The sequence below is a fragment of the Eurosta solidaginis genome, chromosome 3 (genome assembly GCF_040869045.1).
Source record: "Eurosta solidaginis isolate ZX-2024a chromosome 3, ASM4086904v1, whole genome shotgun sequence".
Taxonomy (NCBI): domain Eukaryota; kingdom Metazoa; phylum Arthropoda; class Insecta; order Diptera; family Tephritidae; genus Eurosta; species Eurosta solidaginis.
The window spans coordinates 281,675,470-281,697,147 of NC_090321.1; the positions used below are offsets into that span (position 1 = coordinate 281,675,470).

General features: G+C 33.3%; 1 protein-coding gene across 4 annotated transcripts in view; it reads left to right on the forward strand.

Annotated features, from left to right (window-relative positions):
- The window catches only part of LOC137245687 (steroidogenic acute regulatory protein-like), a 100,841-nt gene that overhangs the window by 48,505 nt on the left and 30,658 nt on the right, over nucleotides 1-21,678 (forward strand). For all 4 annotated transcript variants that reach the window (XM_067776742.1, XM_067776744.1, XM_067776743.1 and 1 more), the window contains 5 exons: nucleotides 7,764-7,912; nucleotides 7,976-8,134; nucleotides 20,669-20,722; nucleotides 20,810-20,942; nucleotides 21,016-21,152. In XM_067776742.1, the coding sequence (XP_067632843.1) occupies nucleotides 7,764-7,912; nucleotides 7,976-8,134; nucleotides 20,669-20,722; nucleotides 20,810-20,942; nucleotides 21,016-21,152 (632 nt within the window). The remainder of the gene's footprint in view (nucleotides 1-7,763; nucleotides 7,913-7,975; nucleotides 8,135-20,668; nucleotides 20,723-20,809; nucleotides 20,943-21,015; nucleotides 21,153-21,678) is intronic.

The following is a 21,678-nucleotide window of genomic DNA, read 5'->3' on the forward strand; positions in this document are numbered from 1 at the left end:
GTGTGAAAGCTCAGAATGTCACAGATACAGGGTGTTCAAATAAATTCGTCAAATTCGAAAATTTATGAAAAATGCAAAAACAAAATGTTTTTAGTAAAAAATTAAAAAAAATAAAATGAGATTTGTCTTATAATGACGTATTTAAGCATTAAATAAGATAAGCTAATGATTTTGATAAGATAGCGTGGCACTGTCCACTTATGATAAAAAGTTTTATCTAAGTAGTCACGTAATCAATAACTACCAAAATCGATAGACGTATTGTTTCTTTTAAATGGCAATACTCTTATAAAACTCAAATGTCCGTTTTTGGTGCCACAATAACAAGGTGCTTCAAAATTCATCGTAAAATTTTACATGTTTTTTTTTTTTTAATTTACAAGCCAAATATGTATTTTATTAATAACTAAAAGTTATTGAAAGTGGTTCAATGAAATATTATTTGAGCTAAAGATTAAACAGCCAATGATTTTTTTTTTCCTGTTTTGGTAATTGAATCTTTCAATTCCAATAAATGGCAAGAGGACCTTTAAATTGCCTCTTAAATCGCCAGGTTAACAAACGTATAAGGGTAATATACTTGCAACATTTAGACGTGCATAAGCAGCTAACATATGTCGCACAGTAAAAACCCGTAGCACAAATTTTTTCCTTGTACTTATTAAATATATGACTTTTTGCCATGTGCTTTATCAAGATTTGTAAATCTTCATGAATTATATTTTTATGTCGGTACTATCATTTCTTTTGGGTAATTCCCAGGGATGACTTGTTTTCTTTATGTAGATTATTAAATTTTTAATTGTTATTTCAATTGTAGACTTATTTTTGTAGATGTATATTCGTCATATCAGGTATCGTATTTTCATAAATTTATATTCATTCCAATAATTTTCATTTTACAGGTTTGTAACTCCTTATATCATAAACTTATGATAATTTTACCGCTTTGTCACTCCATTTCATCATACCATTATGATCATAGAAATTATATTTATTTGTATTTTTGTGCAATTTAATTTGTTTATATTTTCCATAGATATAAAGTCTTTTAATTAACCATTTAGCTTCATGCAAAGACTGGGAAGTTAAAATAAATTTTGTATTCATAAGTTATGTTGCAGTGTCAATATTTTTGTTTCACTTTCCATTATTCACAATGTCTCCGAAATTTAGTTAAGTCCTTAATTTTTCCTTTAATTTACGTCGTATCATAGATTTTGAGTTTGGTAATTTTAGGTTATATAGTCACATGTTAATTTAATTTTTTGTTAAAATAAGTATAATGCATGTGCATGTATCCATATATATATCAGCTCATGTTTGTGATTACTAATGTCCTTTTGATTTATTAAATACTAGCTGGTGTCATTATTTATGTCGATTAATAATTTTTATAAAATATTTAATGTACTTATTTTACGTATTGTATTGAATGTTGCATATCTATTAATCACTTAATTTATTTTTCTTCCATTTTGATTGCTCCGTTAGTCATCCAATAATTTTCATTTTACAGTTATGTAGCTCCGTTATATCATTAAATTATGATAATTTTACAGCTTTTCATGTAATTATGATAATTTTACCGTTCTGCATCTTCATTTTATCATACAATTATGATATTAGCAAAGTAAATTTGATTTTAATCTTTCACATAATTACAGAATTTTTTTTATTAATAGACGAAAGTTTATTTAAATATCTAAAACATAATTCTTTTATATAACACAAAACATATTTTCTTTACACGACACTACTACATAAAACGAATATGTACTTATTACGCGGACATTTCTAAAAAAACACGATGTTGCTTTTTCGGCTGAATACTTGCAAGCATTGGCCAACGAATTTTGGAAAAGGGGAGTGGCACTGCCCACATATGCTAAAAAGTTTGATCTTAGTAACCGCTTTACAAATTTGTATCAAACTCGATAGACGTATTGATAGACGTAACGATACAAGGTGGCAGCATGGTGACATACCTACAAACATAAATAAAAATCCCATGTACTTTGTTTTTGTAAATTCGATGGACAAATGTCAAAATCGTACTGCGCCGGAAGTTGATGTATCAAATCAAATAAAAAAAGTTTATAATCAGCTGTTCCATGCTGCCACCTTGTATCGTTCCGCCATAATTTCTATACAAATTTAATACTCGTTTGAAGGCGAAATGCCTAAGCTTTAAAATAAATTTGATAAACTTCAGAGAAATGCAATAATGAAAAGTATATATTTATAAATAAATTACTAAATTAATTAATTCTTTTATTTGAAATAAAAAATTAACTTGTACATAGTTATTTTATTTTTCAATAAAGTAACAAAATTGATTAATAAATCTCTTTTTCATTGTTGTGATAAGAAGTGGGAAACTTATTCTATCTTAACATAGTCATCGTCACTGGAACATATTTCTAACAAAGCAACCATTTCTGAACTATACGCATCTGTAAGATCTTTTTATGTTCTTACATACCTCAAAGATGATATGACTGGATCAGAAGAGATAGCTAACATGTTGAAAAGGTCTTCGTTTTGTCTAACTCGTGATACTTTGCAGGTGTTCATACATCTATATCTTTTGTAGTCCTTGTTCTTAGATTCTTGAGCTTCTTCAGACAATTCTCCTAATGGTAAGCACTGGTACTCTATTAAATCTTTTCCATGTGCTAAAATTTTATGTACCGTTGGTGTAAGTTTCTTCTCAGGTTACTTTTGATGCAGCAACTCTGTAGTTTTAGATGCATATTCTCCAAATTTGGGTCCATTAACTGGCTCATGGCAGTTTAAAATATTTAAAATTACTCCCAATCTTTTCACAATATCTCTATCCACTCCTGTTATGCGAGCAGTCACTTCATCGTTTTCAAAAAATCTTCTTGAGGAGTTACCATCATTTGTATTTCGGTATCCATACTTTGGACAGTCAACTCTAAGGCCAATCTCTTTATAGAATGCATCCTGAATTATTTTTTTCTCCTGTTTTGTTTCTCTTTACATGTTGTATTGTCGTCGAAAACTTCTCCTTGTTGTGGTAGTGTATAAGCCAGCTTCAAAACAAATTCCATACATCTTATCCTAGCATGCAAAGGAGATATTCCATACTCATAATTTAGTTCGTCAGTTATTGAATCAAGATTTTCAAAGTCCTTTTGGCTCTTACAAATTGGATATTTCATTGTAGATGTCGTATTTGTTATTAAGTTCAAAACTTTTCCATCGACCATTGTTAGAAGAAAATCATGCTTTATTTTAATGACATTCCCCTCTTCAATTTCAATTATTGTTGGTTCTAATTTGGCAATTTGATTTTTTATACCACTCACTGTAGCTTTTATGAGTTCCGAAGACTCCCTTCTCGTATTTAAATAATATCGGGCGGCACAATATAGTTGATTACAGACGTTGATTTTTCCAATATTCTGAAGCTTCATCTTTTAGTCGTAATGGAACAATAGAAGCCATAAACATATTACTATCTCGAATTGTTTCATCGTCTACATTTATTCTTTGTTTATATGCGCGTTGTACTGATGATCCATCACATCCCCACTAAGTTATCAATGCTAGCTCCTTTGGCAGTGATTTCAACATTCCTTCAGTAAAACTTTGAAGGAGTCGTGTAGACGTATGATCCATTAAGTTTTGTAGCTAAATTTCAGCTGATTCTTCAGTCATTTTGGGACTTAGAGGAACTGCTTCTTTCTTGGCTTGAGTAATTTTTTTCCAGGTAAAATATCGGCATTACGTTGCAATAATGACTTACGCAATATAATATATTCTTTCTTCGTTAAGCCGAGATCTATAAACAGCGCCAAAGCTTCTTCGGGAGTGTATTTCCTAGGTAGCGCATTTGGTGGTGTGGGAATGCTGTTTTTGATCCTCATCAGTCGCACTGCACTTGCTACCGCAACTGCTGCTTTTATATGAGACTTCACGTTTTCTACGTCTTTTTTATATTTAATAGCCAGTACTTCTGAAAGATGAGTCGTGGCCATAGCTTTTATGGTATCAGGCAGCTTCCTTTTCCTTGTGTAGGTAGAACACTCTTCTATGGGTTTTGTTGGTCTCCCTCTAGTTGGATTGGTTCACGTGCTAGGCGTTTCTTCGTCCAAAAAATTTTGTCAGCTAGCCATTTTTAATGCTTACTTAGAAATTTTGAATTGTTACGATAGACGTCCTTCAATTTTCTTTCTATCATAATGTATTGTAAACAAATTTTTTCTTTCAGGCTTTCCTTTTCTTTAATGCTTCTTTCACTCGCTAATTCTCTCATAATAGCCTCAACGAAGTCCCGTCTTGACTGTAGATTTAAACACCGCAAATAGTTTCGAGTTTTCTAGATACATATTAGAATTGGCTTCGAGTGTATCTGACTAAATATTAAACTGTGAACTATATTTAAAAATACTATTCACTTTATTTAAGTAAACAGAATACTTAGTTCCTTAATCTCCAAAAGACGAATGATAATGTGCATTGTATGATGGATAGCTTTATATACCTACTCAAATTATTAAAATTAATTTCAGGTATACAATTCGTAACTAAAAAAATGTATGTTGTTAACAAGTTCCAATAACAAAAACGACCTTACGGCCGTACTGAATTATATATACCTGCTCAGGCGCGTATTTATGCCCAAGGTTGTATAACTTTATTTGATGTAAAGAGTGAAGTTGCAGCTGGACGAAGGTAGACTTTATGAATTTAGGTAACTGAATATTTCACAAATAACTACTGTTAATTTGACGGAGCCCATATTTTAACAATTTTTTTTTTTTCATCAAAGTTTTAAAAAGGGCCTAAAAATAGGCATTTCGAAAAACAGGTATATCCGCCAACTTTTAACAAAAAAAAAAAACAATTTTTTTTTGTTTCAATCCTAAATTAAATTATCTTTAATTGTTATACAAGAAAACGACAACCGGCCGCCTTATTTACTCACAAAACCAAAGAAGAAAAATTTCAAATTTTTCCCAATGTTGAAAATTGGTCAACTTTGAGCGGCTCTACCTGGTAAACTATAATTTTCTGTTAAAAAAACAGTTGTATATTCTTGATCCCTGGAAAATTCTCTATTAGAAACATGTATTAGATTTAGCGAACGCTTTCATGATTTTTTTGATTTTTGCCATGCTTTAACGGCAGAGGCGCCACTGTGCGACGTTCATGCAGTTGGTAGGGAGTGTTTCATTGGTAGTGCAGTTCAACTAGAAATTTTAAGGAATTCTCGCTTATATAAATCCCCAAAAATTATTGTTTGAGCAGATATCTGTTACACATTCCAGAAGGGGCCGAAACTGTTATTCCTTTTATAATTGGACTTTTAATATATTTGGATCAAGATAAAAATTATTTTCGTATCTTTATTACCTGAGTCCGATAGAACTAGTTAAACTCGGACTTTTAAAAATAAAAGTGCCGAAATAAAAGTTAAATCGGGACTTTTATTTTATAAGGCCAAAAAAAAAGTCCGGCTTGATAACAAAGAAACGGGTTATCCGAATTAAAAAAAAAAGTCCGAGTTTAACTAGTTCTATCGGACTCAAAAAATAAAAGTACAGATTTTACTTTTATACGTGGACTTTTATGGAAAAAGTTCGAAAAATAAAAAGGATGCATGATTCGATATGATATATTTATAATGATACCTGGGAACTCAAACATTGTCACCTAGAACAATTTTTTGACTAGGACTTTTTCGACTGCGAAAAAAAAATTATTATTTTCCGTCCCTGCATTCCAGTTCAGCATCTTAAAATCAATAGATATGTGAAGTGTAATTAAAATAATAATAAATATAGTTTAAAAAACTAAAAAACACACAAATATGGTGCCGTTTTAGTATCTACAGTCCACCTAGATATTTGTTGTTGATAGCACCGTAGCGCAAAGGTTCGTGTCTCCGCTATTAAGCACAACTCATTTTGTAGTGAGTTATTTAACCACTGTCGCGAGTCTTCAGTAATTGCCGCTAGGACGGGTGTAACTCTCCTTTGGGCTAGCCTAGAGAGGTACAAACAAGCATAGAAACAAGTCAAGCTAATATAAAAAATATATAAAAAATGTCAAAATTACGCTTTCAAATAAGTTTCCCATTACTAATATTTGAATCTTCGAATTGCATTCGTCTTTTTTCATATTGGAAACTTTGTGAACTTTACGAAATTATTAAAGACTTTTTGAAATTATTAGTTAATTTGTAATGGAATAAGAATTCGGAGATATACACTGTACCGCAGACCAAAAGCTCAAGCATATTGTGCGAAAGATTGAAGCCTACCCTGAATCGGTTGATTGGACCTTATCAGTGCGGCTTCACCCCTGCTAAATCCAGCATCGGCAAGATTTTCGCTATGTGCCAAATCTTGGAAAAACCCCGCGAATGGCACACATACCTCTTCGTTGATTTTAAAGCCGGCTTCGATAGCACATAAAGGAGCTGCCTATATGCCGCTATGCCTGAGCAGCATCATCAATTGGGACCTCTCCGAGCGGTTCGATACTAAACGAGGTTTCAGACAGCGAGAGCCCCTATCGTGCGTTTTTTTAATTTGATGCTAGAGAAAATAATACAAGCTACAGAACTTATTCTATAAAATCGTGCAATTACTGGCGTATGCTAACGACATTGATATCAACGGCCTGAACATCCGCGCCGTAAGTTCTGCTTACTCTAAACTGGAAAAAGAAGCGAAAAAATGGGTTTGGTGGTGAATGAGGACAAAACGAAGAAAAAGGTTCTTAGAAAGATTTACGGACCACTATGAGCTGGCGACGGCGAGTACCAAAGAACATTTAATGATGAGCTGTACGTTTTCCAAGGCAACCGGTTCTATGTTCTGGAGCGACTTGGGATTTTCCCAACCAAGGGCTGTCATATGAGTGTAACCCCATTTAATATGTTGCGTCCCTCCCACAAATTGTCATCCTCCCAGCAGATCCTTGCAGCGGGACTGCGCCATATTCTCCTGATCCCGGAAGGTTTTGAACATAATACCTGATCCCGTTCCAAAGAAATGGTTTGCTGTATGTGCCGGGAAATAAGAGTGTCACGTGTTCTGGGCTAGATCCCAAAACCCGTAGACCCCGTAATTTTTACAAATATTTTGTGGCATCTTGCTGTTCACGCCCAAGGACGTTCCGTAGTCTGCGCCCCCACTACCCTCTAGCAGCTCCGCTGCTCAGCAAGCCACAACAAGTACACGCTGCTACTCGCCCCCACCGCGCCACCAGCTCATACGGCCGCTCCTACCCATACATACAATCTCCGTAGCAGAGAAGGTAGAAATGCCGAGCAGCTCCTACCACGTCTTCTCCTCTCTTTCCGGCACTAGCGCACGAGTAGGTCAGGAAAATAGACTAAGCCCCTACCACCTTGTGCACCGATGCTGATAAATATGATTTTGAGACATTTTTCAATTTACCCTCCGTTCGGAGTCGGTATTAAACATGTATGTCCATCCCGCCAGGCTAGGAGGTTTAATCTGTGGTCACAAGCAATGACCGCCTAATTCCTATCCTTTTACATGGGACTTGTAGTATTGATTTTTTAGTGGTTTTTGCAATTAATCAGTTAACTGTACACACCGATTATTCAAACAGAAAACAATCAATTACGATTAATCGATTTGATAACCTGACGATGATTGAATTAATTATTTTTGTTATTAAACGTATATTAAGCTAAGGAAATCTAACAAATCAGTTTTTCAGATTAATTAAATTCAATTTTATTTATTATATAACAGCGCGCACACATTCCATCAACTTTATAACGGAAGAGTTTCTTGGCGGCTATATGCAAGACGGTCGTATGTCAGTGGTACGTCGTTTCTTCTGCCTATTTGTGACTTTTGACTTGTTCTTTGTTTCTCTACTCTGGCTAATTTGTATTGTGGTATGATAATAAAGTGAATGAAAAATACTTTTAACTGATTGTTATATTTTTATTAATTTTCAGATAAATGGTGATAATATATTTCAGGCGTTTCATAAAGAAATCGTAAATTATACATTTGGCACATCACTATTCGATGTAGTTGGTGCTGCTATTTGCCGCTTTATCATTCTAATATTCTTTTATGCGGTTCTTTATATGAATCATTGGATAATAATAGCAGTAAGTCGTTTTTTTTAAAAATAATTTTTACATATTTTAGCTTTCATTTATATCATGATTCAAACACAAGAGGTTTGCTCGGATGACAAATTTGTTGACAATTGCAGCCATTTTGATCCCAAATCGAATTGACATCCGTAAATTGTGTTGCTTTGCGATTTTTCGAAAAATATTAGTAGTAGAAATAACCCTGCAGTCAAACCAACTAGTTGTATACTAGAAGAATACTAGTTTGCCAAAAATCTATACTAGTATGAGTTCTGTCTTTTTTCCATATTACCAACTGGTATTTTTAACACGGTGATGTCCTACGAAATATCAATTGCCAGCCTCTGCATCAGCATCATACCAATTGACAAACTACTCATTATATACACCAACATCATACCAGATGACATACTAGTCAGCATACCCATCAGACTCATACCAATTAACATACTAGTCAGCCTTTGCGCCAGCATTATACCAGATGGCATACTAGTTATTATATACACCAATATCATATCAATTGACATACTAGTCAGTAGACTGGGTTGGTCCCCATACAAAAAAAAAGTTGCTAATGTCCGCCCCTAAATTTGAAGATTATGTTGAGAGGGTTTCGGAAAAATTTTTAAAATTTTTTTTGATCCTTCGAAATACAGTCAAAAAGGTTTTTTCGTTGTAACTTGGTTATTTGACGACCGATTTTTAAAATTGTTATGTCATTATTTTGGCCTTGAGAAGCTCCACATTTCCGTTTAATGCCCTTTTAAGCTATGAAGTCGTTTTCACATGATTAGGTCAGCTAACAAAATTTTATCTATCTATTATCTAACGGAGAAGGGACGAACCAGTAGTGGTTGACTGTGTAAAAACAGGCCAAGCTGCACTAGCGCCGTCCTGTTATGAGTGTTAATGGAGTTCAGAATGGTGGTAGTGATATGCACTTTACGGAAGTCATGCTTATGGCTGGATAACCGAACAATTTCATTTAATTGAGGGAATCATAACGGCTTTAAACGTTTTCGTTACTGACTAAAGGGATAATATCAGTAGATACTGGCTGGGTTTCCGGTCTTTCTCTGTTATTCTGAAAATGCATAGGCTTGCAACGACAAGTAGAAAAAATGTCCTAGGCTACTGATGCCCTCATGGCACAGGTGTTTTTGCATCGGTATAGGTCTTCCGTCTGGGACTATTGAAATGGATGGCTTGGCCTTTTCAATAACTTCTTTAACCTCTGTTGAGGTAACGGTGAGGGTTGACTCGGCATGCTCGTGTTTATGTGCCCGTTGATTTGGACTATATCTAGCATTGTCAACTGAAGTATGCATTGCAAATTGGCTACAGAAAGCACTCACGCATTTCCTCGAGCCAACAGACGAAATTCTAGTCAAACGAATTATTTAAATACTAACTAGTATTAATTACACCACAAATGTATAGCCAATGAACCATTCTAAAACTGACCAGTATTAATAAACCCACAAAATTCTAGTCAATGAACTAGAATGTTTGCTGACTACTTTGGCTTTTGACTGCAGGGAAGAAGCAATCCGGGTATTTGGAAACTGATTAGTACTGAACTGCATAACATAGGTAATTTTATGAAAAGTACGCACACCAAGGAATCGTGCACTTTCGTAATCCTATGAACATAGGAAACATAAACCAATTCAAAATTCAAAATTCATCGTTCAACGTCCAAAACTCCGACTAGTAAATCTATTAACGTAAAAATGTCATTAGTAATAATGGAGATGCCATAACGAAATGTACTCATTGAGCATGTTAACTTATTCATTCCGTATGTTCGGAACATTCGTCTCCATTTAAGAATTTGTGGACTCGTTTTATATTTGGAATATTATGTATGTTCTTATTTGGAATATTCGGACCTCGTGAGGTAGATCAAACGAACGTGTTCCAAATATTTTAAATTAAGGGTTCATTCGGAACTCTTCCATGAATACTTAAACGGAAAAGAGCTTTCAGAAATTTCCAAATAAAAAGGTAAATACTCCTTGTGTAGCAGGTCCGCACAAAAGCTTAACTCTTCTGTCAAAGTCAAGGGCGGAATATAAAGACCTAAGACAGTAAGCCATTTTTTTATATTTTTTTGTCAGTTCATTGCGGCTGCTAAGTAGAGTATCACCCCTATCCCAAAATATTTTTAAAAATTTCCCATTTCAGGATTTGTCACAAAAACGCCCTATATTAGAATTAGATTAAAGAACTCCTCATCTCAGAATTCTAATTAAGTCCCTCTTATGTCAAAATGCATTGAAATTATGCTCAGATAGGGATTTTTTGAAACAAATGAGATAGTGTATTTTCGAATAAAATTCTAACTTACGGTATTCTCCCAACAAATTGTGAAATAATGACCACACCAACATAACTCTATCAACTCACGAAATATTTAGTAGAAAATGAATTATTTCCCCCAAAACCTGTTGGCATTTACAAATTTATTATCACTACCAATATATCACTAAAGGTACTTTTCTACTACAATTTTCGCTGAAGGGGATTGAATTATTTCCCGTTATCCATCCTTACTTCGTAAAAGCATCCCGTCCAGATTTTTAAATTTGTGAGTGTCAAAACTCTGTCATCATTGGAGAACAAACCTCTAGTAATTGAATCATGATTTATATGAACTTTCATATAAGGTTTCAACAACTTGTTCCATTTACATAGAATTTTTATTTTTCAATTTGACTTTTACGGATAAGTTGCACAATATTCAATGCTAATTAATTACGGGTTAGTTAAACTCGCAAGGTAGTTAAAAACCAGTGCGCTTCTAGTGCATTCGGACTCCCTACTATGTAGCTCGCCTTCTATTATCTCTTTTACATGCTTTCAACTGGCGAATTTAACATGACGATGTCTTAGGCTGTGGAAATTGTCCCTTCTGCATAACCTATTCTGTAGTTCCAAGCTAGATACAAATTTTCACATCAAAACTAGTTGGTTTACCGGTCCTTTATCGATAGTTCTGAACTGGGGTAAACATTTTAAATTTATATCACTTTCTTTTGTTCGCACTATTTCGTTGGCTTCGAACCAAACCGAAATTGTACATCAGCCTTTTAATACGATTTAATTCCCTTTTTCGATCCACTCCGTAAATATCTGCATTGAAAATATTGTAACGAATTCTGAGGATTTCTGATATTTATGCACCTTCTGCTAACGTTCGAATCGCTAAACTGTTGAATAAATCACTCCAATATTCAGTATTTCAAACTGGTCTTTATTTAGTATAGTATTAATGGTATATGGAATTACTTCACAATTATACTTCACAACCAATAGCGTGTTTAAATCAAAACTGATTAGTTATTACTCAGCTTGCGCTTTATACTTTCTGTTGTCTCGGCCGCGTATTTCTCCAAAGATCTAGACGTTTCATAAGTATTGCTAGCTTTAATGTGGACATGTATATAAGAGTGGCTGCTTCATGTTTTTGTTGTTGCGTGCTTATTTACTAACAATATTAACTCCCTTTTTAAGATAGTTAAGCTGAGATGAGCAGCTAAATTTTTTGTTATCCAACAGAGTGGCAAGGTTAAACTCTAGTCAACTTTAACTGTAATTTAAACTCGTACTGAAAAACCGGGCATTAGGCATGTTTAAGACGAATTAACTCAAATATAAGTTGCTTGTCGTTTTCTAAATATACTCTGTTGAATTTGTGTCAAAAATTTTTCTTTGGTGCCAATTGCTTACCTATAGGCAATGGAGTTTACGTAAGCGAAAGGCTTTAAAATGTAGGCAAAGAAGGCATACTCATAGTCGAAGATCCATAAAGCTAGTATTTATTTTTTGAGAGTAGCTTATTTATCAAACATATGTTAAATATGAAATATAAAAACCCACACTGTAGATTTGTCAACTAAAAAAATTTAGGAACTATCAAACTAGTACATATTTGGTACTATAGGTCTAGCTCTGAACCAGAAGTTTGTAGCATTAGCTACTGAGGAATTCATTAAACATGTGAACATTTAAAGCATTGGAGGGATGTCGTCTGTCTATCACAACGTGCTTGATCTGATTGCGTGTATTTCGATCGGGGGACAGCCATCTAACTTAACGTATAATTTTATGCATACATGTTAAATTTCAAATAGAATTAGCAATTGATGCAATTGGTTTATATTCTCTAATTCATTAAACAATTAGAAAGGTTCACCTAATTCCCATTAGATAATTGAAATTTTTATTCTTATGGTAAATCTAATTGCAATTAGTTGCCATTAGCAAAAAAAAAAAATTGGTTTACCTTTACAATTAGAAATCTAATTGACTTCTGCTAATGCAATTAGATATTCAATAATTGATTCTAATTCAAGCTAATTCTTGACCACTGGCGATAGGAGATTTATTGGACGATATAAGTCTCCAGCGATAGCTGGTTTCCCAGGATTTAGTAGCGAAACGTCCCTAGGACAAGTTGAAAATACATATAACCACAATAATCTAGCGCCTTAGTCATTTATGTTTGAGTTTTGTACCATATAATGTAATAAACATACACATTATTTCTTTGCATACTCTGTTACTGGCAATCATCGAAACGAAATGTGTACTATCTTTCATTGTAACTGCACTTGAACCCGGTATAAAAATAAACTAATTAAAGCATTTACAAAAGTTTATCCCCAGTCTTTAGAGACTTTTACCATCTGTGTTCTTAAGTAAATTTTTTTTACGAAAAAGGCCAAATTACAAGGCGTTGCCTTGTCGCTTCCGAAGTAAAATCTAATTTGTTTAACACCTTGTCATAACGAATGTCGAGAGAGATCACAAGAAGCACTCTCAGTGAAGCGCTGCGTAGATATGCATTATTTTACAATCTATTCTAATAAAGGGGAGCGATTGACCGCAGATAGTTATGTAATTACACCGTACATGTGTACGTTTGCACCATTTTGCGGTCTTTATCAATCAATATAAACACACTTATCATGTATACGTATGTATACACTAAGCCGTTCGTTATATGTATATACTTTTTTTTTGCAAATATTTAGTTTGAAAAAATTTCACTCGAATTGGAAAACTTAGAACTGACACGTTGCATTTAAACATTTTTAAAACCGTATGAATTCAGGGTGCAGTAGTTTATATAAAATAATAATTAATAAACGTTAATTTTTTAATCATTTATTATGTGAAAAACTCAGAATTAGAATATGAAGGTAAGAATAAATAAAATTTGATTGGTTCTGAGATTTCACGAAATTATCAACTTTCAAAAAACAGTTCGTAATATTCAAAAAATCTCCAGTAGATAGAATAGAGAACAATTCAGAATCATATCTTGCTAAATTGTAATATACATTAATAGAAACAATTATTTGGTACTGATTTTGGTAAAGTAGCAAACCTCAATCATTTTCACATGAAATTGATGTGAACCATTTTCAAATCATGTCAGAAATAGCAAAGATATGGCGAATTTAGTAAAGTTATATAGTTTCATTTGGTATATCGATACTGTACATTAATTTTTTATTTATTTATTTATTTAAAATACACATATAAGACATAGTCTTTTACTGTGCCATATTTGTTATTATTCTTATTACTAGTAAAAAGTAAGTTTAGAAGCTAGAAACAAAAATAGAAGTAACATTCAAACCATACAGAATATGTTCTATGGTGGTAAGTAAAAAAGAAAAAGTAAAACCCATAAGAATGTTCAGGAACAAAGGGTGCGATGTACAGCTAATTTGAAGCGCTTAGGATTTGATTCTAACTTTACTTTATTAGGTAAATCATTCCACAACTGCACAGCCCTAACGAAAAACATTCTCGATGTTACTGAATACTTAAAATGCGGTACAATTAGATTGCAAGTTCGGGATGATTGTGCGTAAGTAAGTTTTACAACAAGGCATTCCGGTGTACGAGAAACGATAATCTTATGTATAAATATTAGTAAACGACGGTCAAAGAACGCTGATAAACTGCATTCAAGAATAGTTTTTGAGAAGTTCGAAATATGATCATTAGGCCGGGTCGATTTGTGGGGAGGCAAAAAAATCGCCCATTGCTCTGTGAAAATCATATTCTAGGGATCAAAATAAGAAACTTTGCCGAAGGAACCATACCTCTAAAACGAATTCTGATGTCCCCCCCTTTGGGTCGTAGGGGCAAATTTTGAAAAATCCCACTTTGAAATGCCTATGTTTTTTCTTTTTGGAGTTTATTTTTCTCTTTAGAAAGTTATTTAGTCAGAACATATGTAAATGAAAAAATGAATTTAACTTAGTAATAGAAAAGAAATTAAAAAAAATTATTAGAAATTAGCGTTTTAAAACCCCTTTTAAAACCAAGGCATCACGGTGATGCATTTGCATGTCGTAAACATAGTTGTGTGGGTTTTTTATTCAACCGTTTTAAAAAATGAAGGTATCACTGTGACACAATTGCAGATCGTAAAATTGCTGGTGTTGTTTTTTTAAGCCACCACAGGACACAGCAGGTAGAATTGAAATTGCCCCTACCTAAAAGTTCGACCCAAAGGGGGGGACATCAGAGTTCGTTTTAGAGGTATGGTTCCTTCGGCAAAGTTTCTTATTTTGATCCCTAGAATACGATTTTCACAGAGCAATGAGCGATTTTTAAATCGACCCGCCCTAATGATCATATTTCCGTTTAAGATAGATATATCTGGCACAATTATTAATCAGTAGTTGATATTTGTTCATGGAAGCTTTATCCAGGCAACCGTATATCAATTCATGGTAAGATATTATTGGTATTAATAGACTTTTGACAAGTTTAAGTTTTATATCTTCTCGAATAAAATAATCCGTTTTTCATAATTGCCTTAACATATAATATAACCTACTTATTGAGGAATTCACATGATCAACACAAGTAAGATGCTTATTTAAGATAAATCCAAGAGTTTTGACATTCTTCTCATATTTCACAACACTTCCATTTATAACTATTGGAGAAATGCCATTCAGATTGTAGGAAAAATGTGAAATAGCGATCGCCTGTGTTTTGGATGCATTAAGGCATAGCTTGTTCTTTTTAGACCATTGAAATATAGCTTCTAAATCTTCATTTAATCGGCAAACTAAATCCTCCATTAAGCCAAGAGGGGCAGAAAGGTATATCTGAGCATCATCCGCGTAGAGATGAATGGATACTTTACGACAGCATTTTTCTATGTCATTAATGTACAAACTAAATAAAATTGGACCAAAAATAGAACCCTGTGGTACCCCAGATTTTACAGGTAATAACCTGGATCCACTATCCCCACATATTACCCGTTGGTACCTGTTTGTCAAATAGCTCTCAAGTAGCTTTACAGCATCGCTACTGAATCCAAAATATTTTTTTAGCTTATGCAGGAGAATTCTGTGGCAGACCGTGTCGAATGCCTTAGAGAAGTCCAACAACGTAAGAATTGTGAGTTCGCCATTGTCAAAGTTTGGTCGTATGTCTTCTAAAACCTTGAGCATAGCGGTTGAGCAACTATGTCCAATGCGATAACCTGATTGATTTTCCGAAAGCAGATTTTCTTCAGTCAGATATTTCCTAATCTGGTTCGATAAGAGCTTCTCCAAAACTTTTGATAAACAGGGAAGAATACTTATTGGCCGAAAATCACATGGTTGGGAAGCATTACCCTTTTTTGGAATAGGTATAATATTAGCCACCTTCGAAGCATCAGGAAAACTTAGAGATGTTACATTACATGTAATCGGAAAATTTATTTCAAAAACATCAACTTTTTTTCCATACAAATTTCATACTAATACTGGTGTGGGTTTAATGTATCAAGTTTTCGATTGATGTTTTGTATAGTATCGATATGCATAAAGTTATTATGTCATTTTACAAAAATCGCTATAACTTTGCCATTTTTGAAACGATTTCTTGATAGCTTGAGCAAAAATGATCTGGACTGATTAATCTTTAGTATTACATCAAAACTTAGGCAAAATACTTGCTAGAAATTGAAGTATTTTGGAACATACTATACGAATCTAAATTCTGCTCTATTTACCGCATATACGTACGAATATGTAGTAAGCTATTTGTCTGATTGAAAAACCTTATATGGCGGAATGTTAGGACTAAAGAAGATCTTTATTGGGATGAAAATCGTTTTCGCAGTTCCACACAAAATACTGAAGATATTACGAAAATTACGTTCTCTTGTTTTTCGAAAGTCGATAACTTCTTTAAATCGAGTGAAATTTTGCACGGCTTATTTTAAGGTCATTATTTATTATATTTCTCCCGCAAAGCAATTTTATTTAACGGACAGCTTAATAAATACACATATAGTGGTGATTTTATAATTAGTAACGATGCGCTTAGAACTTGGAATCTTTTTCACTGTAAATTGTTAGAACCTTAATTGGCAGAGTAGGCAACGGCACACAATAAAAACATCTTATGTTGAAGAGATATCGTAACAAAATTCATTGTTTTTACTGTTCGAAACGAAAGAAGATAATAAATAGTAGGAGAGCTGGTAAGCATTTTTGAGCAGGTATTTAAGGCACAATGAAAATTATGTACAACGCTTTTTTAATGGTATCTAAGTATAGAAATGCAGAACTGTCTAAGGGGTGGCGGGGCTGAGACTGCCCTTGAATTTAACAAAAAAATTAATTTTTGCATTCTAAAAATGTTTTTGAGGCACTTTGAAAATTAGATATGTTAAAATTTAATATTTGAGAAATATAAAAAGAAATAAGCCAGATTATTAGGCTGGGTCTAAAACTTTGCCAGGTCGTTGCAAAATAACTTTTTTTTAATTGAAAAAATGGTTTTGACGCACTTTGAAAATTAGATATGTTAAAATTTAATATTTGAAAAATATAAAAAGAAATAAGCCAGATTATTAGGCTGGATCTAAAACTTTGCCAGGTCATTGCGAAATATATTTTTTTTTAATTGAAAAAATATTCTTGAGGCACTTTGGAAATTAAATATGTTAAAATTTTATATCTGAAAAATATAAAAAGAAATAAGCCAGATTATTAGGTCGGGTCTAAAACTTTGCCAGGTCATTGCAAAATATTTTTTATTTTTAAATTGGAAAAAATATTCTTGAGGCACTTTGAAAATTAAATATGTTAAAATTTAATAGCTGAAAAATATAAAAGAAATAATGCAGATTATTAGGTTGGGTCTGAAACTTTGCCAGGTCATTGCAAAATATTTTTTTATTTTTAAATTGGAAAAAATATTCTTGAGGCACTTTGAAAATTAAATATGTTAAAATTTAATATTTGAAAAATATGAAAAGAAATAAGCCAGAATATTAGGTTGGGTCTAAAACTTTCCCAGGTCACTGCAAAATATTTTTTTTTTATTGAAAAAATGTATAATCTAAGTATTTGTAAAAGTAAAAAACATACTGATTTTTTTTATTCAGAATCTGAATTTGTATCTTCATCGTTCTGTTCGTCACAGCTTGAATACTCCTCTTCTTCGAAGTCATCGGAATTATCTGTGAATAATAATAAATGTATATTTAATATTTATTAACTGATAAACTGTAAAAATTCTGTTATAAAAAAATTCTTGCTGCTCACCTGCTGTGCTGTTTTCATCGACAGTATTCGCTTCGTCTATAATAGCATTAATTACTGAATTTGGAGCACAATCTCCATCAAACCAATGAAATTCCAGTGAATCAGCATTCTGTTCCCATCCGTTTCTGTCTGGTATTAAAGAAGTAGGAAAACGTAAATACGCATTACGCCAAATACTAGTTATTTATTGTGATCTTAATAGGTGTTCGTATAATTCGGATTTACACGGAGGCAATCCAGAAGGGTCACAGTATTTTAATAATTTTGTGAACGGCTCGTCTTTTTTTATTGGCTTTGAAAACAGCACAAAATTTTTTAAACCTCGCTTCATTTATGTTTGTGCAGTTCTAGAAGCCATAAATTTCACAAACGTATTTTTCTAGAGATTCAAATATTTCCTCTTGCGAACCGGATATGTGGGCAACTCCAAGATTTATTAATGCTGTTTGATAATCCTGATTTTTCTGTAAGATTTTCAACGGTTTTATCTTTTTTTGCAATGACCTGGCAAACTTTTAGACCCAGCCTAATAATCTGGCTTATTTCTTTTTATATTTTTCAAATATTAAATTTTAACATATCTAATTTTCAAAGTGCCCTCAAAAATTTTTTCAATTAGAAAAAATTATTTTGCAGTGACCTGGGAAAGTTTTAGACCCAACCTAATATTCTGGCTTATTTCTTTTTATATTTTTCAAATATTAAATTTTAACATATTTAATTTTCAAAGTGCTTAAAGAATATTTTTTCCAATTTAAAAAAAAAATTATTTTGCAATGACCTGGCAAAGTTTTAGACCCAACTTAATAATCTGGCTTATTTTTTTTTATATTTTTCAAATATTAAATTTTAACTTATTTAATTTTCAAATTGCCTCAAGAATATTTTTTCCAACTTAAAAATAAAAAAATATTTTGCAATGACCTGGCAAAGTTTTAGACCTAACCTAATAATCTGGCTTATTTCTTTTTATATTTTTCAGATATAAAATTTTAACATATTTAATTTCCAAAGTGCCTCAAGAATATTTTTTCCAATTTAAAAAAAAAAAAAAATATTTTGCAATGACCTGGCAAAGTTTTAGACCCAACCTAATAATCTGGCTTATTTCTTTTTATATTTTTCAAATATTAAATTTTAACATATCTAATTTTCAAAGTGCCCCAAAAACATTTTTTCAATTAAAAAAAAAATTACCTAGCAAAGTTTTAGACCCAGCCTAATAATCTGGCTTATTTCTTTTTATATTTTTCAAATATTAAATTTTAACATATCTAATTTTCAAAGTGCCTCAAAAACATTTTTTCAATTAAAAAAAAAAAATTATTTCGCAATGACTTGGCAAAGTTTTAGACCCAGCCTAATAATCTGGCTTATTTCTTTTTATATTTTTCAAATATTAAATTTTTACATATCTAATTTTCAAAGTGCCTCAAAAACATTTTTAGAATGCAAAAATTAATTTTTTTGTTAAATTCAAGGGCAGTCTCAGCCCCACCACCTCTTAGCCAGTTCTGCATTTCTATACTTAGATACCATTAAAAAAGCGTTGTACATAATTTTCATTGTGCCTCAAATACCTGCTCAAAAATGTTTACCAGCTCTTAGACTAAAAATGTGAGCGTCACGGGACGCCTGGCAGATGTGCAACATCGACATAATTTTCTAAAAGTAATATGCAAAAAAAAAAAAAACAGATGATATGCACTGAATATGGCATAATGATAAAATACGATGTTATGATTTTTTTCTGAAGTGATCCCCAAAAGACCTTAAAATGACCCCGGGAGGACCATATAGAAGATATTAAACATCTATAAGTTGCGCACTACCTTTACAGGTATTTTTAAACTGTTTCCAATAACTATTGTTAAAATTTCAAAATCAAAATTTATCAATATTAGTGCGCCACGTAGCGGAAGACTTTCCCCTTTTGTTGCTTTGTCACGTGTACGGTATCAATTTCTAAAAGGATTTTCTAAATGTCTCGATCCCTACCTCATCTAGAAATTTTTTAATACTAAATTATGGAACGTAATAGGGCCCTGAGCTTTGCTCAAGCTTTACGTCTCTAGGTTATCGCGAATTTCCTTTAAACTCTTAGGAAACATTTCCGAATAATAATAATACCCAACGGATTAAACCCTCCAAAGCCCGCCCGACCGGCGCGAGGGGCGCATCCGCATGACGCACGGATTTGTTATTGCCGAGTTGTTGATAGGCGGAGGTTTGTTAAGCGTCGAGATCTAAAACTGCTCAGCTACAGAATAAAAATCATCAGCTGAGTACTATACATAACAGTTAGAAGTTACATAGAATGAGGATGGTTTTTTTGAATTTTCACTGTCCCTTGGCCATCTAGCAAAATTTTTTCCCCTTAGGGTGCATTGTCAAGGGTCTGTGAAATATATGACTATACGGGAAGTTACTCAAAAAGCGCTCGCAATATATCACTAAATATCTCGATGCCCCCATCTTACTCTTACCCTAAATATTTCCACTTAATAGAGCCCGAAATTTCGCTCAAAGTTTGTGGTCCCTGGGTTTTCGGATAGTCCTTTAAACTCGAAACAAAATTTCTAAGTTGTGATGATTTTTTTGAATTTTCACGATCCCTGGGCCACCTAGCGAAAATTTGTTTCCCTTATGTTGTCATGGGGTTCTGAAGTATTTTCCAAACTTCAAGACTCTGGCTCTCAGGGAAATTACTCAAAAATCGATTGCAAGATTTCCCAATTTCGGACTGAAATTGGCGGGGAAAACATGAAACGAAACTAATATAAAGTTATATCTTTCGAGCTCTGGAGGCGTTTTTATATGCCTACATAAATCAGATAACAGACCATTCCTAATTATAATACAACCACTGTATGTATTATCTTATCATATCTTAGTTCAAAACCGACTGTTTATTTAATCTTTATTCCAATGAAAATTAAACAATTTTATTCTGAAATTGTAGCTCTCCACGAGTGGATCGTGCTTTTTTCTGATTTCTAAAGTTTTTGTCTACGACGTAAGTTGAAATTATTCACTTAATTCAGTGCTCAAATACTACCTATATTATTTTATCCTTTTTTTTAATTCACGCTCAAATCTGTAGTGGGTCGACTCCCATCAGCAGGTATTCGAAGTGATTTTGATAATAACATCGTTCGTTTTGGCGTGGGGTGAAGCGTGGTTTTTGGATTGTCGCGTCATACCACAGGAACGTCATGCGCGCAGTTATTTTTCAGGTAAGTAAAAATATACCAAAAATACATAATGCATCTGATTATGTATTTATTTTCTCCTTTTTTTATCCCCAAGCAATTACGACACCCGAACAACGATCGCCAATGATGGCACCTTTTTTGGCTTCACAATCACAAAGCAATATGCCAGAGAGTATATTTTATTCACCTTTAGAAACAGTGCATAACAGTGATGACGATGATGATGAGCAGGTGCGTATAGAGCCTAATGTGAAACTTTACATTAAGGTATCCTCCAGTGGCGGTAAGTAATGGTTCAGCATGACCACATTGAACCCTCCAGGCCGTAAAGCTACCCTATAATTCGCCACGGGTAGGTGGGGTTGACATTTGGGTTGGAGGAGCTATAAATTGCGCTGGCTTCTCCTTAATTCACTTGTGTATTTTAGTCACCTCCTACGACAGGTATACCTGCCGCGTGTATATTCCAACCCGGTGGGGATACGCTCACCTGAATAAAATGCTTGTTCGTCCTCCTTTTTGTGAAGGCTATTCGGCAGCGTTGTACTTGTTTGTTGTTGTTGTAGCGGTGAGGACACTCCCCGAAGGTCCTACCAGTCAGGGAAATCCACGGAGACGGCTTTTCATAGCCTCACGGTTAAAATTGAAAGGGTTCTAGAATCAAAAATATAGCCCTCTGCGCCTTTATTGACATATCAGGGGCTTTCGATAACACATGAAGCTATAGAGCAAGCTATGATTCACAAGGACATACGAC